At 41.4% G+C, this 16,420-nt stretch overlaps 1 protein-coding gene and 1 pseudogene across 13 annotated transcripts in view; one reads left to right on the plus strand and one right to left on the minus strand.

The window, feature by feature from the left end:
* Nucleotides 1-5,928: 5,928 nt before the first annotated feature.
* On the minus strand, nt 5,929-11,120 carry LOC120592725 (BTB/POZ domain-containing protein KCTD3-like; annotated as a pseudogene).
* Nucleotides 11,012-16,420, plus strand: part of LOC120592711 (DNA repair-scaffolding protein-like) — a 318,688-nt gene continuing 313,279 nt past the window's right edge. For 10 of the 13 annotated variants that reach the window (XR_005650192.1, XR_005650193.1, XM_039850433.1 and 7 more), the window contains exon 1: nt 11,200-11,384. Coding sequence is in view for 9 of the 13 variants with exons in the window: in XM_039850433.1 (XP_039706367.1) it covers nt 11,301-11,384 (84 nt within the window). In the remaining 4 variants the exon portion in view is untranslated. The other 3 variants (XM_039850440.1, XM_039850432.1, XM_039850441.1) reach the window with 3 other exon arrangements.

Here is a 16,420-nt window from a genome sequence, read left to right on the forward strand (position 1 = left end):
GAGATCTGTTCTCCCTCCTGCACCCTGTCTGTCTTCTCTTTTTTCTCAGTCCCCGCTCCCCCATTCAGGGACCTTGTTTGACTTGGTCGGTTGGTTTCCAACAGCTCTCCTGCATCATCCCAGACATTTCTCACAGCAGCAGTTATCCACTCCATCAGGGTGTGATTACCTCGCCCTTGAGCCAGCCTGAGACTGTTCTGTAGGAGTTGCCGCAGGGAGGGGTGTACCATAATGGAGGCCAGCCTCTCCATTTTATCCTGGGAGCAAACTATGCTGTCTGCCCCTACATCCCACAAATGCAACAGCCATGCCAGGAGGGGCTCCCTTGATCTCTGTTGGCTTTGCTTCCCCCAACTCCATTAACTCAGTAGGGATATAGGGGCATAGGTGGTATAATCTGTCACAATGGGGCCTCCAGGCTGTACTTCTCCCAGTCCCAGGGGCTGTTCATGTTTTACCTTCTGGTGCACAAAAGGCCGGCCGGTCTTGCACTTGCCTGGTGTCTTCTCCAGGCTTCTCTTCCACCTCCAGGGTGTCGTGCTATGTCACAGGACAGTTCATCCTCCAACTGCTGCAAACGTGCCTCCAGAACTTCCTCTTCTGTACACGATTCATGGACCTGTGCTGCTTCTTGCAAAGCTTTGTCCATTTTGTGTTTCAGGGCAGTTAGCAACAGCCAACTCTGGACTTCTCTGGCAATTTCCCCTCCAGGGAGCGGAGTGTCTTCTCAATACTGGCTGGGGAAGTCTAAATCATAAGAACCATGGCAACAGGATACCACATGCTGTGTGGGGGCCACATGCCTTCCTCCTCCTCCTCTGGGGCAGAGAGTCCCCTTACCTGGCATCTTGCTGGCTACGCCAATTGTTGTGCAGGTCGGGCACTGAACCTTGGTGTGCGTGGTTCTGGCAGCTGGAAGAATATGCAAGGAGCAGTGGGCAGATACGACATAGCTTTATTTAGGCATAGCAGGACACAGCAAGGCCAGGCACAATTCCAGCTCCCCCCAAGCCTGCACAGGCAGTTCTATTCTTATAACAAGGTGCATAATAGTGGCTTAAGGCCAGGTACTATAATCAATCACAACTACAGGTTGTATAGGACACTGTATCTAAGGTCACCTGGGACGCTGTAGCCGAGGCCACCTGGGACACTATATCTAAGGCTGCCCGGGAACTGCATGACTTGCTGTGAGGGATCCTGACTGCATCCATTTTGTTTGTCAGTCCCCTCACCCCAAAATACCCTTCTCTATTTTGGGTTCCTGTGTGAAACCACTGTGGGCCAATAGACTTAAGAATTTTAGAAGCTCTCTCATCTGTTGATTAGTAAATATGTGTAATCTTCCTGAGGTCTTAACAAAGGGTTTCATTATGACCTTGACTTCATCTTTAGAGTTCATTTTCCTGACAGTTCTCTGATTTGCTCTCTGCCTGGAACTTATTTATTAATTTTAGCATCGTTTACTGTCTGGAGAGGCTAGGAATGAGAAAGTTTTATTTTTCAAGCCCAAAGTTGGTGGCTCATTTATATTTAACAATTCTTACTCTTGCTTGCCTTTCTCTTTTACTATATAAGCAGCTAGAAGAATCCAAACAGCACCTCAATACTGTCTAGAAATCTTATCTAGATCATCCAGTTAATTAGATATACTTTTTTACTTTCGCGGTTAATGCTACTGACATCATTGCTAAACTCTCTGCTACTATTAACAGGAGTCACCTTTCTTCCAGTTCTAATAACATTTTCCTCACATTCCTTTAAACCCTCACTAAGGTCCTCCTGGAGTGACATCAGGCTCCTGCTAAACAGTCTTTTCAAGGCCTTTTTAATGTACACCCAAGGCTCAGTCTAAAAAACCCTGTTATATGGCTTAAATATTTTGTTATAACAGCAAATTCTGTATCAGGGTTCAATCAGAGAAAAAGACCAACTAGGAATCACATAGACTTTGATCTCAGGTAACCGTGGGAACTGGTTGAGCTATCTATGTAGGATTGGTTGCCCCAGGATTCAGAGATGCTGAAAAAGACTTGGCAGAAGTGGGATAAGCTGTAGGCTCAACTGCTAACTGATCTGAAACTATGCCAGAAAGGGGAGTCTAATATATTGTCTGAGCTTAGCTAAATCCTATACAATCCTCACCACCACCCTTCACACCTGTATACTTCTCTTTCCATTGCTACAATCATAGTCCAAAGTCTCATCATCTCTACCCGTATTACTGCTTGCTTCAATTATATGTCTGCCTCTGCCATTACATACATTGCCACTATCATCAGTCATCTTCCAACAAATCTATAACTCTAAATAAAATCTTTTAATGGCCTTTCATTGCTTATAGGTTAAAATCCTAACTATTGAGCTAGGACTCAAAACTGATCATGTCTAGTCTCAGTTTCATCACATGTCATTTCCTGTCACAAACCCTATATTCTACCTTTAAGCGACCACTTGCTATTTTCCACAGTATCAAGCATACTTATTCCTTTGCTTACGCTCTTCATTTTGCTTATATCTTTTCCACCTGTCTACCAGCCTAACTGTTCCTACTCTTTTGAAGAATCTCCTCAAATATTTCCTCTAGCATTTTCCTTGAACTGTGACCTTCTCTCCAAGCAGAATTGCTTACATATCTATATTTAAGGAGGACTTTATACAAACTCCAGTTTAGCATTTAATACTTTGTATTATTATTATTTTCACATTTCTCCCTTGTTACACTTTTTAACTGCAATCTCTACAGCATGCTTGGCATACGGCAGGCATTCGGTAAATGTTTATTAAATTGACAATTTAAGCTTTGGTGTAGTCTGAAAGAGGGCCTTACATCGTTAGCATAAATTAATGGTGATATAAATATAGAAAAAGTCCATCGTTAGCATAAATTAATGGTGATATAAATATAGAAAAAAAGAAATGTAAGAATCTCAGAAGTTAAAAACATTGAGTGACTATTTGTCAGGCACTGTCCAATATGCCTAGTATACAAATATAAATAAGTCATAGTCATTACCCTTAAGGAGTTTAGAGTCTAGAGGGAAGTTACAAATGTAAACAGGTCATTCATTCATCAAATAATAATTTTTTTCCAGTTTTGCTGAAATTTAAGTGACAGATAAGATTGTATTAGTTTAAAATGTACAACATAATGATATGATATATAAGTTATAAAATGATTACCACAATAATCAAATAGTTATTCAGTTGCCATTATATGCCAGTCACCATTATAGCACTAATGCACTGGGGATATAGTAATGAAAAGATAGATTAGGTCACTCCTCTCATGAAGCCAACTTTTCAATGCAATAAATGCTTATTTAAATAAGTACACAAAGTGGCAAAGAACTTGATTGTTGGTTCAAGGAAGATTTCCTGATGTTGACTGCTAAATAGTCAAAGAACCAGTTGATTAAATAAATGTGAGGGCGGGGGAAGCATTTTTTAAAAGGAATATGTCAAAAAATTGTTCACAGGCATGAAATTCATGAAGCCATGGGGAATATAAATAATTCTAATGCATAAGTTTAAAGAAAGGAGTGATGAGAGTTGATGCCGGAGAGGTACACAGGACCAGTCACAGAGAACCTTTCTTAAATACCTAAGGACCTTTCTTAAACACCTTCCATGATAAGGAGAATGTACTTCATCCTATGAGACTAGGAAGCCACTGAGAAATTTAGGTTAGAAAGACAGTAGTCAGATTTGCATTTTTGTCTGTCTCTTTAGCAGCATGAAGGGAGAGTTTAAAGGAGTAAGACAGGAGGCAATTATGAGGCTTCTATATTATTCTGAGTGAGAGAAAAAGGGATAGAAAGGAAATGATAGGACATAACGAGAGTTGGGTAATATTTGGCAGGGTAAAGCTGTGGCACAGGCACAGGTTTATGAAGACATAAGAAACCTGGGAAGCACTGGGCAAAATGCATAGATGGTAGTGGCTTTGTGCATCCACTCTTGCTACCACATGAAAGTTGTGATGGAAACACAAAGTAAACAGCAACCAGAGTCACCTGGGATCCAGATGAACAGAAGCCATACAACTAGGAAGAGAAATAAGAAATCACCCTGCAACAGTTGGAGGTAGGAGGGGGCGAAGAGGCAAGGCTGACCGATCTGGAGAAGCTGAGTGGGACAGAGGCTACAGCAGCTGCAGATGTTCCTCTTAAGGGTCCATGTCCAACCAGACTTCCGTGGCGACAGACTCAATTGCTTTGAGCACCAGTGCCCAGTCGGCTGCTCCGAGTTGGGGCACCAGTGACTTATAGGGGGACGATGAGGTGTCAGAGTGAGGCCGGAGGTTAGGCTTTCTCCTGGGCAGAAGTGCTAGTGTATTCATTGTTCCTCTCTGTTGAGCCCTCTCACCTCCAAGTGTGTGGACACAGTGCCACCATAGCTGAGATATCATCAAACTGAATAACAGAGGTTGCTCTGATCAGAAGGTTCTCGGAAACTCGGCCCCTCCCAACTCACAGCCCCACCCATGCCACCTCCTTACTCTAGGTAGTTCTGTTAAAAAGATATTAAATGAAGTCAAGTTTTTAAATTGTAATGTTTTACTCCAGGTAATTCTGTTAAAGAGATGATAAAGGAAGATCAATTTTAATTTGTACGGTTTTGGTATAAAAGCTAATGTACTGAAATACAGTAAAGTTTAATTTTCATCTAAATTAACAAAACAACTATTAATTTTGGTAAGTTTTCACAAGTTATACTCTTGACCTGAAGAATCACTTTTTTTTATGTCAAGGGGATGGAGTAGCCTTTGTAGGAGATGGAGATGCAGTATTGGGTGAATCAGTTCCTCCATCAGAAGTATGTGGAGATGACGCCAGAAAGGAAACTTTCTTTCTTCAAAAGAATCATCCTCCTTCAAATTCTTTCTTCCTTAATTCTACTTTATTTTCATTTTCATCTTCTAATGACCTTTTCTTAGATTCTAGAAAAGCTTCAGCTATTTAATGCACTTCTAATCCACTACTGATTCTCTTGCACTTTTTATTTCTGTTTCAGGATTTTTTCTCTCAGACACATTACACTCCCCTGTTGCCCACTTTACTGCAGCTTGTATTGGACCCACGTTTCCATTTTCAAGTACAGCTCTTTCCACATTTCTGTTCAAATTAATAGTCTGGAATTCTCTATAACTGTGAAAGCTTCCTTGCTCTTCCTAAGAAAGGTCTCCCTCTATAAGGCCTCATGTAACCATAAGTAGCTGCTTTGTGGATGGTTTCATGGCACTGGAGCAGAAGGCTAGAATTTTATCATGAAGATGGCTATGCCAAACCAGAAAAGTTGTTGGACTGAGGTTAGGAGTAAAACAACAAGATGTGTTCAGATCACACTCATCCAGTACTTTCAGTAGCTCTTCTTCAGTTGGATCAGCACATTTTTATCTTCATTTTTGTTAACCATATCCATGGCAGTGGTCTGATCACATATTTGAATGTTGCTGTTTGTATGGCCTGTGAATAAGTAGTGCCTTGGCCTTGAGCCCATCTTACTGAACCCCTAACATTCTCTCGCTGTAGATGAGGATATTATAGTATGGTCAGCAGCTCAGATTTCACATATTCTTTTTCCAATAGATAAAAATCTCACACATAGTTTGTTAGTGATAGAAATAACTTTTTGGATAAACACTTGTTGATAATCTCACTCTCCCAAAGGTCCTATGTTGTTTTCATAGGAATAGCTTCTGTGACTCTCTGTCTCCTTCAGAGATAGTATCTTGAATGATGCTAAAGGATAGAACCTGGCTGAGTAGAGCTCATGCCTCTGACTCATGTCACCATCCATGTCAGGACATGATTGTTATCTGCACAGATACAAGATGCTTCTCTGATAGCATGATTTTTGTAACAGGACTTTGGAAAACTGTGAAGGTCTGAAAACCTGAAGGCCTGACTCAACCATCTTTTGGTGCTATACAAACTTGTACTGCTCCAGAGCTTATACCATGGGCAATCTCAATCCAGTGACTATTGACATTTGTTTTGGTGTGAGATAAACACTCAGAGCAATAATAGCATCATTTAAAGGATCATGATAAAGTTCAGTTATAAGAAGTTCATTATCCTTCATTCCTAAAGGGAACGTCTGTATTGCTATGTAATATATCAATCTGTTGTTATATTTGAGTAGAAGAAATGACCCACTAGTGTCATAACTAGTTGTAGGAACATCTTGAACCTGTCAATGCTGAGTGACAGCATTCCACACCCCCACTTTCCCTGTATGACTTGTGGCCACAAACTGGTTATCAGCAAAGAGAGCATCTACAGGAACACCAAGGCTGAAAACTTCAATTTCACTTTCACTTCCATCTTGAACACTCCATAAAAGTACTACTAAGGCAACATAAACCATTTTGTCTTTGTTTCCATGTGGACCTCAAACTACTTTTCCATTTAAGGCTACTTGTTCAATAGTCCAGTGCAAATATGGGCTTGTAAACACTTGTTGTCATCCTGAAGATTCTTTGATTCTATAACACATGGCTACAATCCAGTTGTAATGGTCAGCTGGCCAGCTACTATAACACCTTTAGTGGATCCACAAGGAATCCTAGCCTATTAGTCTCTTCTCCATTTCCAGAGAGAATAGGCTGGGTATCATTTCCCTGAGCTTCTCCTTCTGGACTAGAATTTAGTCCATTCCTAGAATCAGCAGCAGATTCTAGTCGTATTGTTTATTTTACAGCTAGAAATATCTGGTGGAGGCAAGTAACCATGAAAAAGGACACTGCCACATGATGAGCGCTCCAATTCTTCATGCAAGAGAAGTTTTCTTACTAAAGGAGTGATTCTATAAAATTCTGCTTCTTGCTTGAGAACATTAATACTCACCCCCCTTAAGTCTAGTTCTTTTGTCTGAAGAAAATTTAAAATGGGTGCAAATCCTGCTGGATGTCTATCAATAAATAATGCGTCAGTTACATTTGGAAGGACTGAAATTCCTCCATCTCAGCAAAACTGGAAACCAAAGTATCTTGATCTACCTGAGTCTGCCTTGAGGTACTGAATCTGGTCCTTGCCACGTTCAGCTGCAAGATCTCGCTGCCCCAGCCCTGAAGCTGCTGCAGGGCCCTCCCACCACCTCCTATGGCTCAGGCCCTGCACATAGTCCTCCCTGCCTCCCCTGCCCATCCAGGCTGCTGAGGGGGAGGTGAGGGGGTAAAGTGTAGGAGTGGGAGTGGGAGTGGGAGGGAGCGAGGTGAGGGGTGGGGATTGGGCGGGTAGCCCCGGGCAGTGACTGCAGGGCTAAAACAGAGACAGGGGCTGGAGGGCGAGCAGGAGGTGCAGGGAGCCTCTCCCACTTTCCTAGGTGAGGCTTTCCTGTGGCCTCTACCCTTCTGTTCCCATGGTGAGGCCATTAGGCTGCCAGGCAGGCCCAGTATTCCCTCTCCTGGGCTCACAGCGGTATTTTGTTTTAAATCTACTCAAAATACTGAAACATTTAAGTATACTCACTTGTGTGATCTAAGGAATGAATGGTGGCTAGCCCTGGTTCTCAAAGTGAGTTACCGGAACAGCTGTAATAACATCATCTGGGAACTTGTCAGAAATACAAGTTCTCTGGCCCTGTCCCTGACTGACAGAATCCAGTTATATTAATGTAAGGAGGAAGCAAGAGAATTAAAAATGTTAATCAAGCCGCATTCAGAGATTGCAATGTGCTGATCAGCCTTGCAGCCAGGCCAGGAGGACACCTTCAGAACAAAGGAAGATTTCTACTGGGATTGCTAAGAACCTATTCCCCACACCCAAGAAACAGGAGCCAAGAATCATTCCCTATGGCTAAAACCATGAGGAACCTATGGATTAAAGGCTAGGAACTGCCATCAGGCCTTTCTTACCTTTTCATGCTATATAGCCTTCCCCTTCCTCACTGTAAGTCCATATCAAAGAAAATGGGTTAACAAAGTCTTTTAAACAATAACTCACAGGAACTAAAGAATGATATATAAACTGAAATCCCTGAACACCGCCCTCCACCACCATTCACTATCTTTCCAAGTCTCTTTTGGTTCCTCTCACTCTCTGCCTCTGAGAGGAGATCACATTCTGTGGAGTGTTACCCCTTTTCTAATAAACTTTCCTTTTGACTCTAACTTTGGCATGTGTGTTGAATTCTTTCTTCACACTCTGCCAAAGGACTCTCTTCTCTTGGTGCAGGGCTTGGTCTTCCTCTACCAAGTAGGGGAAATTTGCCTTATCCTGCATCAATATAACAAATCCTCTTGTTAATTTTGATGTCTCCAAAATTTGAGAATTTCTGCTCTGGATACCTACCACCCTGAAAAACAATAGAAGGGGAAATAATGCTCCTTTTTCTGGTTATTAACAACTACAACCATTTGACTAGGAGAAAATCCTGAGATGTTCTAAATTAAATTGCAGTGGCCAGGAGAGTGAAAGAAAGAGGCAGAATTGTTAATCTGTTAATGGTTTGGGGCCAACTAATGGAAGGCTGCTCATATTTTATGTCCGTTGGAACTTCAGATTCATTTCCTGGTGGCTAGTCCTGTAGATTATTTTATCCAGGCACCATCAAACTCCAGGAACCTCTACTTCTTGTTTACATGTGGGATTTCCTGACTGTATTTACAGCCAATCCACAGGAGCAGACATTTTTGTGGACTCTATGTCTATCAAAGCTGGCCAACTTCACTTTCTCCAACCCTTTTGCCTATAGCTTGTGTAAATTTCGGACAGACTGCATCTTTCTTCCCCAACTTCCTTTGAATGTTTTTAAAAAATGCTTGTAAACTCCTAGACAATGGACATGTCTTTACTACCAAGTGTGGACGAAAAAGGGTCACATACTAAACTTGACAATCTTGGGTCAGGGGAGATCTCAGAGACTGAAAGTAACCCCATAGCATGGTTCTAACAAAAACAGAAAAACCTAATTAAAAGCAGGTCATGATGGATAGTCATATCCCAGCTAGATCTGTAGCTTCCTTGACAAAGGAATCTTTACCTTAAGTGAGCCTGTCTACTGTTTCGCATTTAAGATAATATATCTTTGAAATGTCAGAGATATCTCATTTTCCAGACCCCCTCAGGGCACACCCACTACACCAGAGCACTAGATCACAGAACCTCTCAATATTATCTTGTTCCTCAAATACCATCTTTGTGCTGTAAATGTTAATTATTAACTATCCTGTACATACCAATGTAAAAGAAGTACATGTCTCTCTCAATTTTACTTTTTTTTCCATTTTACTTTTTACTCAATCTGAGATTTTCCCCTTCCCCCATAATCTATAACCAATGAATTTCATGTAACCCTCTTTACTCTCTTCCTTTGATTCTAAATATATAAAATATTTCGCTTAGCATGATTATCTCCAGGTCCGTCCATGTTGTCACATATGGCAGTATTTCATTTCTTCTTATGGTTGAGTAATATTCCATTGTATATATGTACCACAGCTTCTTTAGCCAGTCATCTATCGTAGGACACTTCAGTTGCTTCCATGTCCTGGCCACTGTGAATAATGCTGCTATGAACATCGCTGTGCAAATACCTTTTCAGGTATGGGTTTTCAAGTCTTTGGGGTAAATACCCAGTAGAGGGATTGCTGGATTATATGATAGATCAATTCTTAGTTTTTTGAGGAACCTCCATACTGTTTTACACAGTGGCCGTATCAATTTGCAGTCCCACCAGCAGTGTATGAGGGTTCCTTTTTCTCCGCATCCTCTCCAACATTTGTTATTACTTGTCCTGTTGATTATAGCTATTCTAACAGATGAGAGATGGTATCTCATTTTGGTTTTGATTTGCATTTCCCTAATAGTTAGCGATGTTGAGCATCTTTTCATCCATCTGTTGGCCATTTGTATGTCCTCTTGGGAGAAGTGTCTGTTCAGGTCCTCTGCCCACTTTTTGATTGGATTATTTGTTTTTTTTATTGTTATTGAGTTGTATGAGTTCTTTGTAAAGTTGAAAATCATATGATATCACTTATATGTGGGATATAAACCTAAAAGCAACAAATGAGCAGGACAAACAGAGATTCATGGACATGGACTATAGGCTAGCGGTTAGCAGAGGACTATAGACTAGTGGTTACTAGTGGGGTAGGGGAGGACGGGGGATATAGACGGGGTAAAGGGCGTCAAATATAGGGTTTAGGGGGATGGTGAAGTGGGTAAAGGGGATGAAATATATGGTAGCTGAAGGAAACTGGACTTTGGGTGGTAAATACACAATAGAATATACAGATGTCAAATGATAATGTACACCTGAAAATTATATAATCGTATTAACCAATGTTACTCCCAATAAACTTAATTAAAAATTAAAAAAATAAATGTATAAAATAAGCTTCAAACTGCTATTCTCTGGAACATTTTCTCAATCCATTGGGCTTTTGGCAATTGTCTTCAGTTTGGCTCAAATTCACAAAACTTCTCTACACGTCTGGACATTTCTTACCTCAACACTAGATACTGCTGGTGGTTTGGACTTCATGCTCCAAGACTGGTTTTCTTTTTGGCTAGCAATTTTGTCTCAATAAACCTTTCTTAAAGACTTTCAGCAGTGGATGTTAACATTTTTAACATATTCCTTAAATACTGATTACTGAATTCATAACCCACTTCAGATTTTCATTTTATTTTTATTTAACGTCAACCAATGACTGACAAAACAGACCACATATGAGCTTTATTTGAAAAACAACACTTGGAAGCTTACACACCCCGACCTCCCTATGAGACACCAGACCACCAATTCTCCCACCAGGAGCAAGTTCCAACAGTGTGTGCTGCTGAGAACGCTCTACAGGATCCTGAGCCCCAGCAAGAAAGTTGGATGAGCACCAGAAGACCCTTTCTGACTCAAAACTGGTGAACAACTTACTGCACAAGGTTACAGCACACGCAGTCATTCCTTTGTGCCCAGAAAAGTGAATTGTGGAAGAGAAGCCCCGCCCCACGTCCGAACACCCTCCAATCGCAGAACGCGCTGGGACGCGCAGCGCTGAGAGGGCGGTGCGTCAAAAGAAGCCACGCCCGAGCGCCCGCCAATTGCAGCGGGCACTGCCGTGCTGAGGCGGTTGGCTGCGCGCAGAATTCTGGTACCTTGAGGAGGCGGTGCATGCCTGGGCAGGCCACGCGCCTGCGAGTGGTGTTTTTGGAAATGCCCCGTGGCGGTAACACTCGCGGCCGGAAGGTACGCTATGGTCTGGAAGCCCGAGGGCTCCGCGGGGCCGCGGGTCTGGCTCGGTTTTACACCTCATCCGCCTGGCCCTGGGCTGGCACGGTCAAGCGGTGGGCGCTATGCTAGCGGGATCCCTGGCGAGGCCGCGGCGGGTTTTGTTGGTGAATGTGGACCGAGCTGGCGTCGCAGAGTGCTGCTCGGAGGTCGGTCTCCTGCCTAAGTGTGCGGTTTGAGCCCTCCACTGGCCGTCTGGAGTCGCGCCTACCGGGTCGGACGTGGGGGTCAGGGAGAGGGGCTCTCTCGAGGTGTGGAGGGAAGAGCTACCTCCTTGGGAAAGGCTCGGGTTCGCAGCCTTAGGGGTGACGGGAGTGAGCGACTGGAGATACATCTGGAACAAGCGTGTGAGATATATTTGCTCTCGCTGATGTTGGGCAGTTTTTTTTTGTCTCTCTGAGACACACCAAGTGTTATAACACGGCAGTAGATATTGGAATGGCTCTGTTGTTGCCGTTTCCCCCCCCCAGATATGTCACCACACTTTTCCTTTCTACCTTAAACTTCTGACTCACTCTTCCTGTTTTATTGGACGAGAAGTCTGAAGCTAAATGCTGCCAGTCTGTGATACCAGCGTCTGCCACAGTGGGCACGGGGTGTGTGTAAGAAATATTGCATGAGTGCTATTTAAAATATTGTATTTGCGCGCTTTTTTGTTCTTGAATTTATTTTTGTCCTGGCATGTGACCTTTACCTTTGTAAAGCAATTTATATTTCTTATTTACAATTATGCCCGTCTCAGCATAACAAAACAAAATTAAACGGTGCCTACTTTCTTGATGTGTCTTCTTTTTACTAAAAAACTAACTGAAAAAATGTTCCACATATGCCGATTCAGTTTCCTTATCCTACCATGTTTCCTTGCTTCTGGGTTACCATTGATTGTCAGACACACAGTCAATTTCGTATCTGATTTTACAGAGCAAAGGAACCTATGTTGAACATACCTATTGATTGTAAGTCACACCCTGATTTCAGAAATATTAAAATGTGGAAAAAGGCCAAGGAAATGTATGAAATTGCTAAATCCAATATGTTTTTTACTTGTTCACTGTAGCGTTTGACATATTTACCACCTGCATTTATTTGTTTGTTTGTTCGTTTGTTTGGGGGGCATCCATGAATGTTACTATACTGATTCTCTTCCTGTCTTGCAACTGCTCATTTACTTCTTTACTGCCTTCTTGCCATATTCTAATTTTTGACCTTGTGCTTTTTCTCATTTTACAAGTTTGTTCTGGGCAATCTCATACATTGATGTTAGCTGTCATTGCTACATAGATGACTTTCAGATCTGTATTTGACCTTTCCCATGCGTTCAAAGTCAGCTTATCATGAAGTCATTCTCTCACCTTTAGTCCACTAGGCCCTAACAGTTCCTCCTATTGGTCTCAGCCTATTGATAGTGATACTCTTGGCTAGAAATGCCAAAGGCACTTGTCTAGGCCCATATTACTTGTCGCAAGCCCCTACAGACATTTCCTTCCACCGGAACCAATGTGGCTGGGCCAGACCTGTGGTTCTCATGATTGCAGGATGCACTTTATCAAAAATCATCAGGGAACTTTGAGGAACAAGATTTATTACTCACTGGTCCTGGAGGGTACATTGCATACTCAAGGGCCACACAGCAAGGTGAAGTGAGGGTGAGAGAGAGAGAGAAATGGGTGCGGGGAGAGAGAGAGAAATGGGTGGGGGGAGAGAAAGAGAGAAAGAGGAAAAGAGGGAGGAGTAGGTAGGTAGGTGGTGGGGAAGGGCAGTCAAACCTGGGGTCTGCCTTTATTAGTGTCAGAGGGTGGGGTGCCTAGGGTTTCCTGGGTTCTCTCTTATTGGCTAATTTGAAGCATTAAGAGTGGGAATTAGAGCACCAGAAGGGATAATTGGGGTCACTCAAATGGTTAGTTATCCAGGGCTTTCTGAAAGAGGGGCCTTCGTGGGCCTAATTCCTTATCTCTTTGTTTTGCTAATAGCTGTGTCATATAGCTGGCCAAATGTTTATTCAAGATGGATGTCTTCTGAAATGGATGTTTTGGCAATCAAAAACTTAATGCCAGGTACTTACTCTAGATCCTGGCTTAGAAATCTTAGTGTTTTTGATTTGATCCTCACTTCTGCCCTCTTCATCCATCAATTTTCCAGACCTTATTAATTTTTCTTTACAGTAATTGTATTAGTTATCTATTGTGTAACATTGTCTCAAAACTGTAACAGATTGTCTCAAAACTGTAGCAGCTAAAAACAAATGTCATTTTCTCATAATTTCTAAGGGTCAAGAATCCGGGAATGGCTCAGCTGGGTAGTTCTAATTCAGTGTCTCCCACATAACTCTGAATTTCAGTCAAATTAAGGGTCACTGAGACTGGAGGATTCACTTCCAGGCTTACCTATGTGCTTGGCAGGTGTCAATTCCTTGCCACTTTCATAGGGCAGTTTACAACGTGGCCAACTGGCTTTCCTAAGAGCAGGAGAGAGCGTTCAACAAAGAAAGAGGCCCCGGTGTCTTTTATAACAATCTCAGAAGTGACAACATCTTTTCTGTCTTAATCTATCTATCACATAGATCAACCCCGTATAGTATGAGGGCATATAAGAGGTGTGAATGCCAAGAGGTGGGGATCATAGGGAGCTATCTTGGAGGCTGGTTACCCCAATAGTTTTGACCCAGGAATTTTCTTTTTTTCATTTCTGTCACCCTACATCAGGTCCAAAGTACTTCATGCTTGGGATATTTGTGTGGAACTAGGTAGCATGCTCCCATTCCCTCCTCTGAGATAACTTTCCCTTAGGTGCCATTTTAATTATATTATTCCTCTGCTTACGCATCATATCACTTCTTATTGACTACATAATAATTTACATTGGACTTACCCTGTGCTAAGTGCTTTGTATGTATTTATTTAATTCTTTCACCAATTCTATGAGATAGGTATTACTAATCACATCTCATGGATAAGGAAACTGAGGTACAGCAGAGAGGTTAAGTAATTTGTCCAAAGTCACATAGCAATTAAGTGAAGAAACCAGGATTTGTACCCAGGTAGTCAGCCCCAGACCTTGCTTTTGTTTAGGTTTTCATAGCCTGTTATTCACATCTTCCATAATGTGGCCATGCCTTGTTCCTTAACTTTACAACTTCGTTCGTTATTTATCCTCTATATAAACTGCTGTTTTCACGGTACTTTCTTGCCTCTTGGTATTTGCTCATGTTCTTGGTTTGGAGTAATGCCATTTCTTTCATTTCTACTTATTGAAACCTTAATCATCTGTCAAGGTCTACCTCAGATTCCCACCTTCTTTCTAATCATCCCAGTTGGAAATTAACTTTATTCTCTATTCCTTTGGGACTTTGTATTCTTATAACTTCATGTCTTGTATTAGGTTTACTTGTATCTCTGCTTTTATTCCCTTATAATGTAGACATTGTAAGATTAGGGACTCCATCTTCACACCATTGTCTCCCATAATCCTTTGTACATATTAGATAACATAATAAATATCTGATGAATTAGTGAAAGGGGAAGTAGTTCAGAAGCTTTGCAGGTATTCTAGGTATGAAGAAACATGGGGAAATACCTTGGTCAGAAGACATGGATGGGTACCAGCCTTAGATTTTCAACTAATTTTGCAATTTTGGACAAGCTGCATCGATCTTTCTGGACTTTTTTTTTTCTGGACTCTTAAAAGGAAAGTTGGTATGGTTATGGACTAAAGTGGTAGAATTGGGAATAGTATTGAGAAAGGACTGACTTGGTAGTTTATAAAAGGAAGATGAGATTTAAGCACCTTAAATTGAAAGATGAAGAGGAGAAAATCAATGGTGACTCAAAAGTTGAACCTGTGAAGAAAGGGAAGGTTGAGGAGAGTTAGTTGCTTCTTACTTGATGTTAAGATATACAGATATGTGAAATTTAAGCCCAAGGGAGAGATTAGGGTTGTAAATTTCTCAAAGGCTGGGAGTATTTTAGTTCATTCCCTCCTGCCTTAGCTCCCTTATTGTCCCTTCAAGTGCTATGATTCTTTTTTCTCTTTTTGCTTTGTGTTCTCCCTTTCCTTGTTAAATAGCCAAGACTGATCACATATACTCCCTTTCTCTACCAGTTAACTTAATTTTGAGTTATCTGGATCCTCCTTTCATTCTCAAGGTTTCTTTAGCCTCCTCAGACTTAATTATAGCTATTCCCTGTCTCTGTGCACTTTTCCCACCGAAATAAAGACTGTATTTTGGCAAGGTCATAAGAGAGAAATAAAGGAAAATTATATTTTCCTAAGGACACTTTTCTTTCTCTAATCCTTTGGGTTCTTATCACAAAAACTTATTTTATTTCTGATACTTCTTCCATAATGTTGAGTACATGGTAGATATTAATTAAATACAGTGTGAACAGTAGCCCTCCCTTTCCATGATTTCGCTTTTCGCAATTTCAGTGACCTATGGTCAACTGCAGTCTGAAAATGTTAAATGGAAAATTCCAGAAATAAAAGTTTACAAGTTTTAAATCAGGCACCAGTTTTGAGTAATATGATGAAATCTGTGCTATCCTGCTCTGCATTGCCCAGGACATGAATCATTCTTTTGTCTGGCATATCCATGCTGTATATGCTACCCACCCATTGGTCACTTAGTATCCTTCTATGTTAGCATTTCGACTGTCAAGGTATTTCACTGCTTGTGTTCAGGTAACTTAATAATGGCTTCAAAGTGCAAGAGTCGTGATGTTGGCAATTTGGATATGCCAAAGAGAGGCCATCACATGCTTCCTTTAAGTGAAAAGATAAGTGTAGGAAAAAAAACATAGTTTTAGGCATCTACTGGGGGTCTTAGAATGTTTTCCCCATAGATAATGGAGGACTGCTGTATGTCAATTTGAATTGAAGAGTACACAGGCTACATTTTAAATGAAAAGTTTTCTTTTTCAAGAAAGGAAAACATTTTGCTTCTTTGAAGCTGGAGGGAAGAAGTCAGTAGAGAATGTAAGGAAGGACCTTTTTACTATCCTACAATGATTGAATTACAAAAAGCATTTGGTTTTAGAGAATAGAAACAGTTTTGTTTTTTTTTTTCTCCGAGACTAGGGAAGAAGGAGAGCTCAGTAGATGTGAGGTTGGCTGATGTTTATAGTGGCTGATTTTTAACCTCGGAGAAGATATGAAGACTTGAGCTATGACGGTGACATGGAAAGGTAAA

This window comes from Pteropus medius, unplaced genomic scaffold (assembly GCF_902729225.1).
Source record: "Pteropus medius unplaced genomic scaffold, Ma_sr-lr_union100, whole genome shotgun sequence".
Lineage (NCBI taxonomy): Eukaryota > Metazoa > Chordata > Mammalia > Chiroptera > Pteropodidae > Pteropus > Pteropus medius.